The sequence below is a fragment of the Falco rusticolus genome, chromosome 5 (assembly GCF_015220075.1).
Source record: "Falco rusticolus isolate bFalRus1 chromosome 5, bFalRus1.pri, whole genome shotgun sequence".
Taxonomy (NCBI): Eukaryota; Metazoa; Chordata; class Aves; order Falconiformes; family Falconidae; genus Falco; species Falco rusticolus.
In genome coordinates this window covers 91483890-91499473 of record NC_051191.1, presented here as the reverse complement: position 1 = coordinate 91499473, position 15584 = coordinate 91483890, and the positions used below count along the sequence as shown (strand labels likewise).

Sequence of the window (15584 nt, the reverse complement as noted above, 5' to 3'; positions counted from 1 at the left end):
GCGGAGGAGGGGGCTTTTGTGGTTTTCCACCCACATTTGGTCTCTCTCTCTCTGAATCCCAGCCTCAGTCAAGACGGCGGAAACCCACTGAGCCCCAGACATGGCTGAGATTTCATCTCTGTGCCACCCACTCTCCTCCTGGCAGCCACTTGCCCCTTTGTCTGGAGGATGGGGGTTTGAGACCCCCAAAGCAACCAGGCTTTGGAGGAGCGGGGACAGACAAACACAGCACGGAGGTTCCTAATGTGCCACCAGGTGTGAAAGGAACAGCACGGATCAGGCCTTGAGCACACCAAGTTGTCCATTGCTTTGTCTTTGGAGAAAGGTGAAGCCATCCCATCACAGTGAAAAAGCTGTGAGACAGGAGCTTCCCAGTGTGGGATACAGGTGATGGGATGGGATGGGGTGATGGGATGGGATGGGACGGGACGGGACGGGACAGGATGGGACGGGATGGGATGGGATGGGACGGGACGGGACGGGACGGGATGGGACGGGACGGGATGGGACGGGACGGGATGGGACGGGACGCGACAGGACGGGACGGGATGGGATGGGATGGGATGGGATGGGATGGGATGGGATGGGATGGGATGGGATGGGATAGCTGCCTGCTTTGCCAATGTCCAGAGCCTGTGAAAGCCCCATTCTGAGACATGGCTCTCCTGCGAGAGACTACCACATCACACCAGCATCTTCAAAATGCTCTCGCATGCTTGCAAATAGTAAATGTCCATTTTGGATCCTAGCTGCCAGAGAGGGGCTGTCCTGGGAAAAACAGAGCTGGCAAAAGTCAGGTTGGGATTGTAAGAGCCTGGCGGCTTGGGGCTCGGGGCTCTGGGGCATTGCGCTGTTCCAGCTCACATGGATTTTGGCTTGCATTTTGTGTCCCCAGCATGCTGTAATGTAGAAACACTGGCTTGTTTTTAAACAGTTGGTTTATGTCACTGCAAATATCTACCAGAAATAGCATTCCCTGAAGGGGTGAAGCTTCCAAAACACACTTGAACTTGCTGCAGAGTTGCAAGGAGAAGCAGGGCTGTGGGCCTGAGGGGACGAAGCTGCTGCCTTGGCCCACACACAGACCCATTCTCCCCCCAGGGAAGGGATTCAGGAGGGAGCCTCATCTCTCCCAGCTGCTGCAGCTCTGTGGCGAGCAGGTACCTCTGGGACCGAGGGTCATGGCACACAGTGACGTGTTTGTAGCGCTTTCATCCAAGCATCTCAAAGCACTTTGCAAGCATTAATTAAACATCAGAATCCAAGAGGGATGAATAATATTAGCCAGACAGACTCTCTTCTGAATGTAATATTTCTCATAAATATTTAACTGCTTTTTAAATTCCGTGTGAGTCTGGTTCTCACCTTGCTGGGACAGTTGCTGCACTGCACCCCTGGGGAACGCGGGGCTTATCCAGGACCACATGCTGACCTTGCGCCAGAGCAGGACCAGCACTACGCACCGCTCCCCCCAGCCAAGCCTGCAGCTGTCACGTTTCCCTGTTTTCTCCCCTGCAGAGACCCTCCCCAGTCCTTGTTTGCTCTAATCCCATCACCAGCAATGTCTTTGCAAACTGGGGTTGGCAGGTGACAGATTCTTGCAGACCTCAGCAGAAGAGGAGGCTCCCAGGGTACTCTAGGTGCAGGGACACAAAACCTCTCCAGAGAAATGTGAAAAGGGAAGAAAAGGGTCTCAGAAATCAGGTGTAGAGATGGACGTGTGACTGACTCCAGTGGAAAGCCGCGAAACCTCCAGAGATGCTTTCCTTAAAAGCATGTTCCCTGCATGTCGGTGAGGGCAAGGAATGTTCCTGTGGGCTGTGATGGGTAAAGGGCACCCAGATGTATTGGAAAATTTGCGATGGCTCCACGGTGGTGGAGAGAAGGTAGGACGAGTGTTGAACACAGCATGAAACACATGAAACCTCGAGGCACCCGGGTGGCAGCACCCTCGAAGGCCGGGTGCTGTCTCGTAACAGAATTGCTGACGCCTGTGGAGCTGGCTGAGGGGCACAGCTGACACAGACGGGGAGAGCTAGAAGCAGGCAGCTGTCTGGCGAGGGGGCTCGGTGATTTGCCCCCCACAGCTTTGCACCTTGGAAAGGAGACCCCCGGCTGTGCTGGGGGGAGATGCCTCCCTGCCACGCTGGGCGCCTGGCTGCTGCTGCTGGGGCTGGGGACCGAGGGTTCTCGAGTGTAGGGGTTCATTTGCAGATCACAGAGGAGAGTCCGGAATTCTCCAGGGGTGTCCTTCGCCAGCAGGGTCCCCTGTGTTTTGGCAGGCGTGGAGGCTGGCTAAGGGCTCAGCAGATGTACCGGGGCCAGGGGCTGCTCTGGGGCACCGCAGAGGGGGGGACCCCAGAACCACCGGCTTGGAAACGCCTGTCGCCCCAGAAGCAGCAGGGGCCAAAGCAAGCCAACAAACCCATGTTAAGATGTGCCAGCAGTGCAACGGGCAGGCAGGAGGTGGTGGTGGGAGACTCTAGGACCCACGTTGGATGGATATTCCTTCCTACACCTTACAGCAATGACCTTGGCGAGAGGAACGGGGAGAAGCTGGTGACAGTGCTTGGTGCGACACCTGGCTGGGGGGGCTCTATCAGCACCGGGGGTCTGGAGATGCCGTGGGGAGCAGCCTAGGGCTCGCAGCAGCAGCAGCCGCAGGGTTTTGCTTCGGAGCAGTTACTGTAAAAACTGGTGGCTGTGGCTTCCTTAGCTGACAGCCGAGGGACGGGCGGGCTGAGGGCTCACCGGGCTGAGCACGGGGCGAGCAAATGACGGGGGTCCCGGTGATGCGAGCGCGGTGGGCGGGGGATTCCTGTCACGGTGGACACTAGATGGCGGCACAGGCCCGGGCCAGGCAGCCGAGGGGCCGAGGGGACGCTGAGCCCCCCCCTCCCGCCCGGGGCACAGCGACGGGACCCCGTGGGCCCCCGGCTGGGGATGGAGGCGCAAGGCTTTGGCACGGCGGAGCTGCGGGGTGCCCGGGCGGTGGGGCGGTGGGGGGGGAACTCCTCGGGGGGGACCCCTCGGGGGGGCCCTCTGGGTGCCTGCGCTCACCTGGGCGTGAGATTTCAAAGGGCTGGGGGATGCCTGAGCCCAGGGCCCCCGCCAAGCTTCTGCCGCCCCCCAAAAGGCTTGTTGGGGACACTGCCAGTGCCGCCTCCTGGGGCCAAACGCCGGTGCTGTTTTCCCATGGAAAAGGGAGATGCTGACCTGGTGGCAGGAGGGGAAGACGCCCAGTGCTTGTAAAAGAAGAGGAGCGTGAGCAACCTCAGTAAGAAGGAGAATTAACAAGTCCTTCCAAAGGCTGCCCTTGTGCACCCCCTCCCACCGTTTTCCCTGGGCAGAGTGTCCTGCCCTGGATCCTCTTGCTGTAAGACCCCCTGAAACCCACGCCCAGGCGGGAGGGACACCCACCTCGGAGCTGGGACGGGCAGGCCAGCAGGATGGAAACCTGGTGGTAGGAGCCATGAGCACGATGGAGTCAACAGTGACGTGTCCCAGGGTCTCAGCGGGCAGCACAAGATGCAGAACCTACAGAGTTCCCTGAAGGAGCTCGGTTTGAGGGAACCTTGGGAAGACAAAATGAAGGACCCCGTATATTTTAGTTTTATTCATTGACGCATCAAGGTGTTGAAGAAATCCAAGCAGAGTAGTAAGGCATGGGTGTTTTGTTTTGTTCTGTTTTGTTTTGTTTTTTCAGAATTGGTGCTGGTATTGTTCACACAGGTTTGCCAAGCAGGTACAAAACTCATTGTGCCTTAATGTCCTAGATAATTCGAGATCTGGTTCTAATTTTTAATTATTTTTGAAAGGCTGTGCAGAATGTGCCAACACCACAATAGATGTGCTGTTTATAATTGCTTCTTTGTCAGATTACACTATTTGCTAGCACTTAGCATTTCACTTGAAATCCCTCAGAAGTCTTAGATGCAGAATATCTGGACCTAGTTCTGATTTTTTTTTCTGACAGTGCTTGTCTGTCTTATAAAAAAAGAATAATTTAGGATTAAAGATCCTCTTCCCATTCTTTTTGGAGGGGTTGGATGCAAAGGAATTTGCATGCATAACACTTTCTTTGCGTTCCTTTACTGCTCCCCTCTGAAAAAAGGGAACCCACTGGATTCCCTGTGTTTTTCTCAAACTTTCTACTTCTGTCTGTGGGTTTGCATGGCAAGGGTTTGGTAGTGGGGGGGCTGCAGTGGGGGCTTCAGTGAGGAGCTGCCAGAAGGTTCACCCGTGTCTGACAGAGCCCACACCAGCCGGCTCCCAGCCGGACCCGCCGCTGGCCAAGGCTGAGCCCAGCGGTGACAGCGGCAGCACCTCAGGGGTGACGGATTTAAGAATAAGGGGGAAAACCTGCAGCGGGAGAGAGGAGTGAGGCTGTGTGAGAGCAGCAGCCCTGCAGCCCCCCGGGCCGGGGCAGGAGGAGGCAGGAGGGGCTCCAGGTGCTGCAGCAGATCCCCCCCGGCAGCCTGTGATGAAGCCCACGGTGAGGCAGGTGTGCCCCCAGCCCATGGAGCCCACGGGGAGCAGATCCCCCCCCCCAGCCCATGCAAGACCCCACGCTGGGGTAGGGCAGCCAAGAGACACGGGTTTTTTGGTTTATTTTATTTTTTAATTTTTTTCTTATATTTATTATTTCATGTATTATATTTATTTTAATATTATTATCTTCTGAAAGCAGAAAGCTTTCAATTCAAAACTGATGAAGAACCATTTTTACAGAATGAACAAGCTGACCCGAGAACCGATGGCCAGAGGAGGTCAGGGAGTACAAGAAAACAGGAAGGTGAGAGGCAGACGGGGCACGCGTCTCGGCAATGAGAGCAGCCAGGTGGGGAGGAGGCGATGCTAACAGCATTACCTACAGGAGCAGAGGGCATCCCACCCTGTGCGAGGAGGGAGCACAAACCTCTGTCGGGCACTGGGAGAATATGCTGTGGTCCTGCTGGACACTGGCTGGCCCCTTAGCCCCGTGGGGGCTAACCCACCTTTTCTCTCTCCAAAGCCTCTGGCAGAGAGGAAGCTCAGCTGGACAGGTTACGCCAGCCTGCAGAAATCGCAGCACGCTGATTCCCCTGGGACGATGCCCAGTACCTGGTGGAAGGTCCTGCTCATGCCGGCCCTGCTCCAGCGTCCGCCTGGAACGGCGTGGGACAGCTGAAGTAGGCAAGCCTGCCTCGCACCTCCGCTGCATCGCCCTCGGTGCAGGAGTGGGCATCATTTTCAGTGAAAGATGTGGCTAGCTGAGGAACTGGGGGGCTGTGGAGGTCAGACGCCCCCCGGGGCGGGCCAGCTGTGACTTTGGGTGCAGCTCGGCTCCCTGCAGCCCGAGATCCCAGGGTGCAGTTGCTGCCATCTGCCTGAACCTCGGCGGGACGGGCAGTGCCACGCAGCAAGAAGGCCTCTGTGTGCCTGCTTAAATAACGGAAACTGGCAGTGGCGCCCGCTACTCAGGGCAAGAGAATCTGCCACCCTAAACGTCGAGACCTTGAATTTTGTACCGCTGCCTCCTCGAGCAGCTGCAGCCTGGGGACTCAGGTGGGAGAAACCGCACGTGTGACTCTCCTTACTAGTGAGGTTTTCTTCTGGGTGGCATGGAGTGACAGTTTCAGAGCAGCACTGCTGTCCTCCATGGCTGCTCAGAGAGGAGGGGAAGAGCATTCTCTGACTACATGAAACCTAAAAACATTGAAGGTCTTGAGAGATGGGACCTGGCGGACTCGCGCTTACATTACTAAGTATGTCCTTACCAGGAGGAGAGCGACAGAGAGCCCTAACATCAATTGAAGGCCTATCAGGAAAATGTGAGGACTGAAGGAATAAATGAGTGAGTGAACAGGGACAGCCAGACGGGGGAAGGGGGGGGGAAGCCTCTGAAGTACAGCAAAAAGGAGACTGAACCTGTGATTCTTTCTTCTCTAGTGGCATTTGATTTCCTCTACCCCACTGTGAAAATGGCAGAAATGAACAGGCAGCTTCAGTAGAACAGAAATGAAAGAGAAAGAGCAGGGAGCAAAATCCTTAGAACCTGCCCCACGCAGGCAGAGGTGCACTGGCACCATCAACAGGCACCGTCCTCCACAAGCACACGCCGGGGCTAGCGGGTTGTTTTGTTAGACAGATTTATTTTAGGTTCTAAAACAAATTTCTGATAAAATAAAATGCTCAAAATGTGCAACGTGCAGTCCTCTGTGGTGTCCCCTCTGCCACTGGGTGGGTGCAGGAGCAGGGTGATGTGGGGAGAGGGTGAGGAGAGCGGGCAGGGGGGAGAAAATGCCATCAGGCTGCAGGTAGGTGGGCTCAAGCCATTGCCCGCATCTGAGCATCCCACTGGTGCGAGGCTGTGAGAGAGGCTGAAGGAGGTGCAGAGGATGGGCAAGAGAAGTGGCACTGAAGCAGGCAATAGCTACTGGCTCAAATACTCCCAACAGCTCCGAAGCGCCTGCGCTGCCTGCCACCTTGGTGCAGCGGTGAGTCTCGGCTTGCCCTGGTACGCAGCTTCCAGCCCCTCTGCAGGTACAGAGCTCCCACAGCCTCACGGTTTGTGCCATCCCTAGACCGTCCTGAGAGGTCTGCATGGTGCCCATCTCTCTGCAGCATGGCACGCAGAGTTTCATCCTCCCAAGCAGATAAGCCCGCTGTCCCTGCTCCCATCAGCACTCGGTTTGCTGGATCTTCTCTTTCTGGTTTTCCTCCACCTCCTTCTTCCTTGGCACCATGACTGCAACCATCCCTTCCAGTGCTGGGAAGGCAGGAGACCGCTTCTGAAAGGGAAGAAAAGGGCAATATCAGGCATGGAAGGTAGACTGACAGGCACAGGTCCAGGCTTCTGCCTGCCATGGAAAACGTGGCCCTACTGCTTGCAACCGCAAGGCTCCCATTCCCTGCCAGAGCCAGTGAGCAGCCCCAGCCCCACTCTCTGAGACATGCCCTTTCTTCTCAGGAAGGCTGGCTCAACACTGTCCTCTGTGGTGTCATGGCCATAAGGAATAATAAAGACAGGACACGTTTAAGAGAGAGCAAAGAGCAACATGGCAATGGCCAGGGCATTGCCAGGTTCAATGGTATGCCAGATTTTACAACACCTTTTCGGAGAGAATAATTAAAGGCATGAGGTTTCATCCAAAATGAGATAAGAACAGATTAAAGACAGAACCACTTTCCCATCTGGCTTTAACAAGTGACTTTCTAGACAATAGAGAAGATGCAGATCTCAGGGCTCCTGATAACGGTAAAGCATACGGTGACACACAGACAATCAATACAGCAAGACGGGATGAGTGGAATGGCATGGTAGGTGATCTTAGCTAGGAGGAAGGGACTGGGATTCTGCTGGCAGGTTTCTGTCAGGCCTTCAAAGATCAGTTGTGGGACCAGTCGTTAATGGCACAGGGAGTGTGAAAGTGCTAATGAGTTGTGTAGCTGATAAGGCTGAGGAGCCTTACTTGGAAAAAAGAGGATGAAAATGTCACCCAGCACCCAGATATCTGAGGAGAACGGAGCAGTAAGCTGAATGACAGGGGGAGTGAAGTACCGACTGCACATCGGTAGGCTCAGGGCACTGGGGCAGAAATTCCTGATGTGCAGGCATCAAGGGGTACCGGTGAGCAGCCCGTGTTCGATCAGCGCAAAAGCAATGTAATCTCCTAGGATGCCAGCAGAGAGAGGGAGAGAGCAAGAGAAGAGCTGACATCCTTGCTCAGCACCTCACCTGCACTCCCAGAGGATGAGCCCCCTGGGGAGGCTGTGCAGAGCAGAGCTCGAGGACCACACGTGGAGGGAGGCCCTGGGCTGCCACAGAGGAGGCTGGCTTGCTTGGCGAAGCACATGCAAATGCTTTGGGGTGGTAAATAACCTGGCTGAGTTAGAGCTGCTTCAGCTGTCAGCTGGACACCCAGGTGTCCTCTTTCCTGCTAGCCAAGGCTTTACAGTTACACTGGTCCAGGGATTCCTGCCCGAGGGCTTTGGCCAGAAAGGTGGTGCTGAGCGTCTTGTCCTGGGCTGGCTCAGACTGAGAGAGTCATCTAGAAACTGCAGATTTCTGCATCAGATTATCCTTTACCATCAGTGTTGATTAAGGACCCGTGACGAAGAACCAGCCATGAGTCGCTCTAGTGCTACCCGCAGTGGTTTTTTTAAAGTGCTTGTCTTGCTTCTGTTTTGATGCTGCCCACCTTCAGTCTCCAGCCACCAGGATTTGCTCAGAATTCACATCAGTGCTGTCACATCCCTTGTCTTCAGCTCAAGGCAGGTTCAAAGCACCCAGCTCTTTCACCAGGGTCAGCTCTCCCAACCTGAGATTGCTCTGAGCCCCTGGCCCCTTCTGCACTGGAAGGGGATTTTCACCGTGGGCCCTTTCCAACAAGCTATGGAGTGTCCTTAAACAACTACATCACTGCTACTCATGAAGGGCGTCCCTTGTCAGCAAAGGGAAGCCCTGAAGGAAGGATTTGCCCTGTAATTAAATGGCAGAGAAGCAGTGTGAAAACTGCAGAGAAATGGTCTGGCTTGGTTGCACGGTTTTCCCCAGTGGCGTGCTACCGAGGGGTCACTCCTGGCCTGCTCTCTGGGATGATGAAGGCAAGGCAGAGTTTTTCAGAAGATGAGCTACTGCAAGAAGCTGAGCAAACGCAGGGCAGCAAGTTGCCAGAAGCAGACAGCTGAGGTGCGAGGGCTGAACCAGCCACAGCAGACCCGCATTGAGATCAGCAAGATCAGCGTCTGGGGACCAGCAGGCATTTGTATGAAACAGGAGACTCTTACATCAAAGCATTCAGATAAGGAATAAGAGAAAGGACACTTACAAAAGCCTGGAAATTAACCCTCCAATATTACAGCATGGCTTGATCTCTGGGAGAGTAAACAAGAGGCTTTTCAAGGCTGGGATGTGATGGTCTCCCAGGGGGTTTTACCCCTCCCCTGAAAGCTCTGAGCTGCCCCCAGTCGAGTGCCTGCTGATGCCCAGTTTGCAGCTTTCACTGCAAGTCCATGACACCTTCAGCCAGCCACCTGGGCCCTGTTCTCCCTCTGGCTGCTGTGTCCCTGGGACAGCTCACTGTCCCTAGGGTACCCAAGGGAAGGGTGAACAAGGGCTGATGTAGGGGGAAACTAACAGAAATGGGGTGATGGACACTTACCCTTTTTTGTAGGGCCAGGGCCATAATACAGGCCGCAAGCAGGAGGAAGAGGGTGAGTGTGAGCCCAAAAGTAACCTGCCCGCTGAAGATGGTGGGAGGGCTGGAGACCTGGGCACCTGGGAGGGGGAACCGCAGTTAGGAAGGAGGGGAAGGCTGATTGTGCACTGGGGCAAGGCTGGGACTGCACAAAGACAGGTAACCTGGAAAAGGGTGCAAGGAAGTGGAAGGAGCAGCAGGAGGAACTGCTGGAGAGCTCAGAGAGGGTGACAGACAGCAAGATGGGATCCAAGTGGTCAAAGGGGAGAGGGACAGGCTGATGCTGAGAGAGGAAAGGGCACCAGGGAACCAAGTAGGGCAAGAAGAAGGGGTCGGTTACAGATCCATGGGGGACAGAGTACCTGTGACCTGCAGCCCATACTCCACTGCTCCCAGCCTGCCTTCTGGGCCATGTACACTGCATTCCCACATGCCCATATCCGCCTGTGACACCCGGAGTATTTCCAGGGTAGGGCCCATATGGGGTGCGTGGCCTTGCTGGTGCTGGGAAGTGGCCACAGCCAGCTTGCTGTTAGCAGGGGCTGCGTCGAGATGCTTCCACTGGAAACGTTCATGGCCCCGGGGGTGTGTGAGGCTGCAGATGAGCAGCAAGTGACATCCCTCAGAAACCGGTCCTTGGATGCTCGGAGTGACTGCAGCAAAAGAAAAAAAAATACTCTCAGGGAGACTACAGGCAGGTCTACAGCTCTTCCTTATCTCTCCTTCTTCTATTACACCCCTCCTTTGTTACTTCCTCTGATTTATTTTCTTTGTCTTCCTCAGTCTTAAGGAGAATAATCAAGTTACCCAGGAAAAGCCCTGCTTTCAGCAGTTGGGTGCAGTGCAATGCCCTGAACAGAGACCTCGCTTCCTGCCCTGGGGTGGGAACCTGTGAGCAGGAGCGACCCAGACTCGCTGCACTGGCATGCAGGGAGGTTTACCTGCCAGCAGTGGGGGACCCCAATGGGTTACGCACCCCCCATCTCTCCTCTCACCTGTAATCACCGCCAAGGTCATGTCCCTGCTGGTTGTCTTGCTGCCAGCAGAGACAGCACAGCGGTACTGCCCTGCGTCAGCTGGCCCCACCGCTGGGAGGTGGAGGGGGAAGTTTCTGCTGCTCAAATTCTGGGGGATGCCCCAGCCTTGCAAGTGTCCTCCTGTGAGGCGGCTCCAGTGGGCTGTCACCGTGCTGCTCCCAAAGGCACTGGGAAGGTAGCTCAGGGTGCATGGTAGCTCAGCTGCAGAGCCACTTGCAGCGTAGACCACAGGGTTGGCTGGGCCATCAAAACCTGAGCCAGAGAGAGAGGACAATGTGGGGTGGGGGCTGGAGGGAGCTCTGCAGGGGGCGGGGGGGGACTGGCCTGGGAAGCGAGGAAAGGCTGGGAGCTGGGAAGCCAGAGCCACTGGGGATGGTCAGTCACATCAAAGGGAGAAACCTGGGGATGCAGGAGCAGCAAGGCAGAGGCTGAGCTCACCTAGAATTTGCAGGTTGTACGTGGCTGAAATGATCTCGTTGTCGGAGTATCTGAGCTGGCAGCCCCAGGAGCCCGCATCACTGATGGCTGGCTGGAGGATGGAAAGGGCCCCGTGCAAGGAGCAGAAGGTCGCGGAGGTGATGACCAGGCGCCCGTTGTGGAACCAGCGCGTCTCCACAAGGCTGGCCCGGTGGCTGGAGTTGCAGCTCAACACGAGCGGCTCATTTTCTACCACAGGGCTCGGTGGGCTGAGGGTTACTGCAAGAAATAGGAAGTGTTGGGGAAGCCAAGGTCACAGCGGGACTACCAGCCCACCGCCTTGTGCCCTTCCGTCCTAGCTCTGTCCCTCAGGCAGCCGGGAGCAGGTGGCAGGGGCTGCGTGCTTTTGGGAGGCTGCCGCCTGTACCCTAACTGGCAAACACGGCAGTCCCACCCCATCCCACCCTTACAACCTCAAATCAACCTTCTCCAGGATTTCCATCTTCTCCTACCTGTCACCACCCCCAGCTCCACACGGCAGCTGCGGACCTCCACGCCGTACACCACCTGTGCCTCGTACAGCCCAGCATCCTCACTCCGGACCGGGTCGATTCGCAGGGAGAAGTTGCCGTTGCGTAAGGCAGAGTCCTGGAGTGACACCCGGGGTCTCATGGGCAGCGCTGTCTTGCAGAGGCCCGAGTAGCCCACCTCCAGCACCATGTGTGGCTCCTGGTGGGCACTGGGAGTGGGACACGTGAGCGGCTCGTGCCAGTGGCGAGGGAGAGATCAGGGGCAGGATGGAGGGAATGTGGGGAAGGAGAAAGGGGGCTCAAAGTGCCTCCCACCCTCCCCAGTCCTCCCCCACAAGGACACAGATCTGTCTTGGTGCTGGCATACCTTCCCCCATGCCGCTTCCACAGCACAGATGTCTTGCTGGGCAGCTGCTTCCAGCTCTTCCCCACCTTCCCGGGGCTCCGGTGGCAGGGCAGCACGGCCGGGCTCCCCGCTGTTGCCCACACTTTCTGCTCCCTGCCTTCCCCCTCTGCCACTGCCGGCAGGACGTGGCCAGCTGCAATGAGATGGAGGGTTGAGCAGAGGGACTCATGGAACAAAGGGCAACAGCTGACCATCTTCAGTGGGGTTAGAAGGGCACAAATTCTCCCTTCCAGACCTGCCAGGGACTGAGTAACACCCCGGCTCAGCCCTCCCTGACACATTCAGCCCCTCTTACCACTGAACACCAGCAGAGTGATGGTGAGGAGCGGCACCAGGGACATCGGCCTCATGGTGGCATCCAGGTGAAGCTAGGGGCTGTGTCTTCCCACTCAGGTCTGGGCTTGATCAGGTCCGAGGCTTTAGGAGCTCAGCAAAAATGAGGCATGGGCAAAGAAGGTGTTGGAGTGGGTGGCTGAAGCAAGCGGGGGTCAGCTGGGTGTGCTTGCTCTCATTCTGCCTCTCCTTCTGATCAATGTATTTCCCTCGATGCCCTTATATTGCAGGTGGGCAGCCAATTTCCTCGTATCACTAAGAAGATGCGTCACGACCAAGAAACCAGTCTAAGTCTGAGGCATGTGAAGGCAGAGCTGAAGCCAGAGAGAGAGGAGGGAGGGACCAGAGACACTGCTCTAAGCATCTTTTAGTGGAAATTCTTTGGGTTGCTGTTGTTTTTCTTACAAGTTTCGCTTCTACATAGACAGTGGAAAAAGTGTAGAAGACACTTCCCAGCAAGTGCCCTTCATGTTTTTCTTTCATCTCTTACCTTTTTTGGTTTGATCTTTCTGTCTCTTACAGCTTCTTTCTAATTGTTTCAGGGCTTTTGAGAATATGCTGGTCTTTTTTCTGCTGTTCTTTCTTTTTGATGTTTTTGTTGTTGTTGTTGTTTCTCACACACACTCCCACCCCCCTCCCCACCCCCTTTAATCCTTCAAATGTGCTGATTTCTCAGCTTTTTCTTATAGGTCACTTCACAGCACGAGGAAAGGGTCTGTGGTGAGCTCCAGCCAGGGCACATGTGCCCCATCAGTCCGGAGTGCGGGGGCAATACGGGACAAAGCTCAGGGGGTCGGAGGGGGCAGAGAGGAGCACCTGGGAGAAGCAGCCGGCACTGAGAAGAGGGGCTGTGCTCTGTGGCACTGCGAGGGGTGTGAGGAAGGGACCCTCCTGCTCCAGCAGCACTGGGGACCCCCCACACCCTGAGCTTGTGTGTTGAGAGGGCTCGTCCTAGCCCCCATGTAGCTGCTGAGCTTTGCGTAGGGCAACACATTTCCATCCATGTGCCTCGTCCTGCCCCTTCTGCCTCAGAGAACCCCCACTTGTGGCTCACACTTTCCAGCAACCCACTGGCTCTGACTCTTTCGGACTTAATCAGCCCTTCGTGACAGGTGTCAGACACCCAAGCCCCTCGGCAGCGCACCCCCCGAGGGCTGGGCTGGGGCTTTTCCAGGGGGGTGAGGGAAGGGGGGTGACTCACAACGGCCATGTCTTCACTGTGGAGGGGTCCTTGCTTGCTCTCTAGTTTTCCTCCGCTGGCTGGGGAGGGTGGAGGATGAAAGAGAGCAAGTGGTAAGCCTCGCTGCAGCAGCCGGCTGCTGTGGTGGCAGCTCCTGTCCCTTATCACACAGGGCTCTTCAGCCCCGCGAGGAGAGGGGTGGGTGTGTGGGAGCCTGGTGCAGCCCTGGGTGCCTCGCTGTCCCTGGGGCACTGCTCTGTAGTGGCCCTTCATGCCCTCTGTATCACACAGCCCATGGGATCACCTGAGAGAGGAAGAGAGAAGACGGGGGAGAACCTGTGACGGTTGGCAGGAGGTGTTTTTTTCCTCCTGTTGAAGAAAAACAGTTTACGGTGCCCAGTCCAAGCAGAAAGCATCGGTCTCTCTTTCCCCTGCATCAGCAGTGCGAGAATGGTGTGAGCGTGTGGGTGAAGGTGAGAGAGAGAGAGAGGGGCGATGGGACCGCGGTGGGCAGACACACGGCTCCACAGCCCGGTGTTACCCACTGCCCATCCCCTGGCTTCGCCCGCAGACACACGGAGCTCGCTGCTGTGCCCCTCCACCCGACCCGCTCTGCTGCTCAGCCCGAGTGCCCTGGCACTGTGCCACTCCAGCTCCTAAAGCCACCCCCAGCCCAACCCGTGCTCTAGGAGATGCTTCGTCTGTAAGGAGCAGCCAAGGGGGGGGAGGCGTACTCCCACCCTGCTCCTGCTCCCCGAGGGCGGTCACGGGGGACCAGCGGCGAGCCCAGGAGCTGCCTGGCACCGAGGGGCCTTTGGGGCTGGGGGTGCTGTGCTGAGCAAGCATGTTGTGAAATGAAGGTTTTGGAGGCACCGTTTTACTCAGCACCAGGCTATCTTTAGCAAAGACACCTGTGACGTTTCTTTCTAACGACCCATTTTAAATGCTGACTCCCTCGAATGGCGTTTTCGTCATCTCCCAGAACAGGACCCTGCGACAGCCGTAACAGAGAGGAGCAGGGTCAGCACTGTGGCACCTCCCTGGAGCTGCCCGCCCCAGGCAGAGGGGTGACCGGGGCGCCTGGGACCCTGGCAGCGCCACGGGGAGCAAGGGGCTGGCTACCACAGGGGTAGCCCAGGGCAGGGACACGGAAGCCCGGCTCGCTGAATGCTCCTTTGTCTGTGCTGGGCATTAGCTGGCTTCAGCCGGACTCTGGGCTTACCCGCAGCCATCACCTTGTGCACAGCCTTAGCACATTGCTTTTCTTGTCTCTCTTGGCAAGCCCTACACATGCAAACTACACTTACCAAGAAAAATAGGAATAGAAAACACTATTCTGCAGTATCATTGAGTTAGTCTTGCTGAAGGAATTTTCCGTTGCGTTTCCAGATTTCTGCGATACCGTGTTTTTCTCTGAGTGATTCCACTTTCATGTTTTGGTCCTTGCAGCATCTAGTCACAATCTTCTGCTTCATGCTAACTTTTTGAGACGCTCTATAATTTATTTGCATAATTTTTTAAATAACATGTTTGCATATAATTTAACTGACCTGAGAAATTGTGCCCTGACTTGAAGGCTGGGTTATCAGCCACACAACTTAAGCTCGGCTGGTCTGGGTGTTCCTGAGGTAGGGTGCTCACCAAAAGGACTTTATGCAAAACATCCTAATCGCTGTTTGCCCAGAGCTAAAGCAAACACAGCAAGGAAAAAGAAGTTACTAATAAGAGATAACTAATAACTCTGTGGCAAGGGACTGTAAACAGAGAGCAGCCACGCCTGGGGAGACAGAAGGGAAAGTCTGGCAGGGGATGGAGGGTGAGCAAGAGCTGCTGGGCAGGGTGATGGTCAACAGGCGCCTGGACAGGCAACTGGGTTTGCAGGGGTCAGACTGGGATTAACTGTGAAACTTCTGGCACTGCCTGGGAGCTCAGGGAGCTGCCACAGACCTAAGCTCACCTCCAGCGGGGAAGGAGCAGAGCTGCCTGTCTCAGGACAGCGGCTCCTGAGCCAGCACCTCGTGGCTGCGGAGGGACCAAGAGCAGGTCCCTGCACCAGCAGAGCAGTGCCTGCAGCTTGGCAGGCTTTGTGCCAGATGCACGGTGTGGAACTGTGCTGAACTAGGCACCCCTGAGGCAGAGGGATGCTGGCCACTCTTTCCTCACAAAGGACCATGATGGTTTCTACCAAGGTGCCAACCTGAGGCCAGTTGTGTGTATGAAATCGCTCAGCTTTGCTAAGTCTGGGTGGGTACCAAGTGTGTGTCCTTCCTCACGGGAGGAAGCAGTTGCTCCAGACTTCTGTCCCTCCACGGTGCCTGGAAGGAGCATGTTATCTTCCCAGGCACACCACGCATTGGAGAGTGGTCTTGGAGGAAAGACCCATTTATCTGAGGTGACAGATCCCAAAAAGGGACCCAGGAGGAGGATTAGAAAAGAGAAAGTTCACATCTGCCCAGTAGATCTGGGCAAAACCGAAACGTGCCTCTGCAGAAGTGCTGG

General features: G+C 56.0%; 1 protein-coding gene across 1 annotated transcript; it reads right to left on the bottom strand.

Annotated features, from left to right (window-relative positions):
* Positions 1-6172: 6172 nt before the first annotated feature.
* LAG3 (lymphocyte activating 3) lies at positions 6173-12207 on the bottom strand. Its single transcript, XM_037389654.1, has 8 exons — positions 11868-12207; positions 11534-11705; positions 11149-11375; positions 10658-10915; positions 10178-10471; positions 9545-9835; positions 9147-9262; positions 6173-6773 (listed from the first exon to the last, which is right to left on the bottom strand). The coding sequence occupies exons 1-8, from the start codon at positions 11920-11922 to the stop codon at positions 6663-6665; spliced, it is 1524 nt and encodes a 507-aa protein (XP_037245551.1). The 5' UTR covers positions 11923-12207; the 3' UTR covers positions 6173-6662.
* Positions 12208-15584: the final 3377 nt, after the last annotated feature.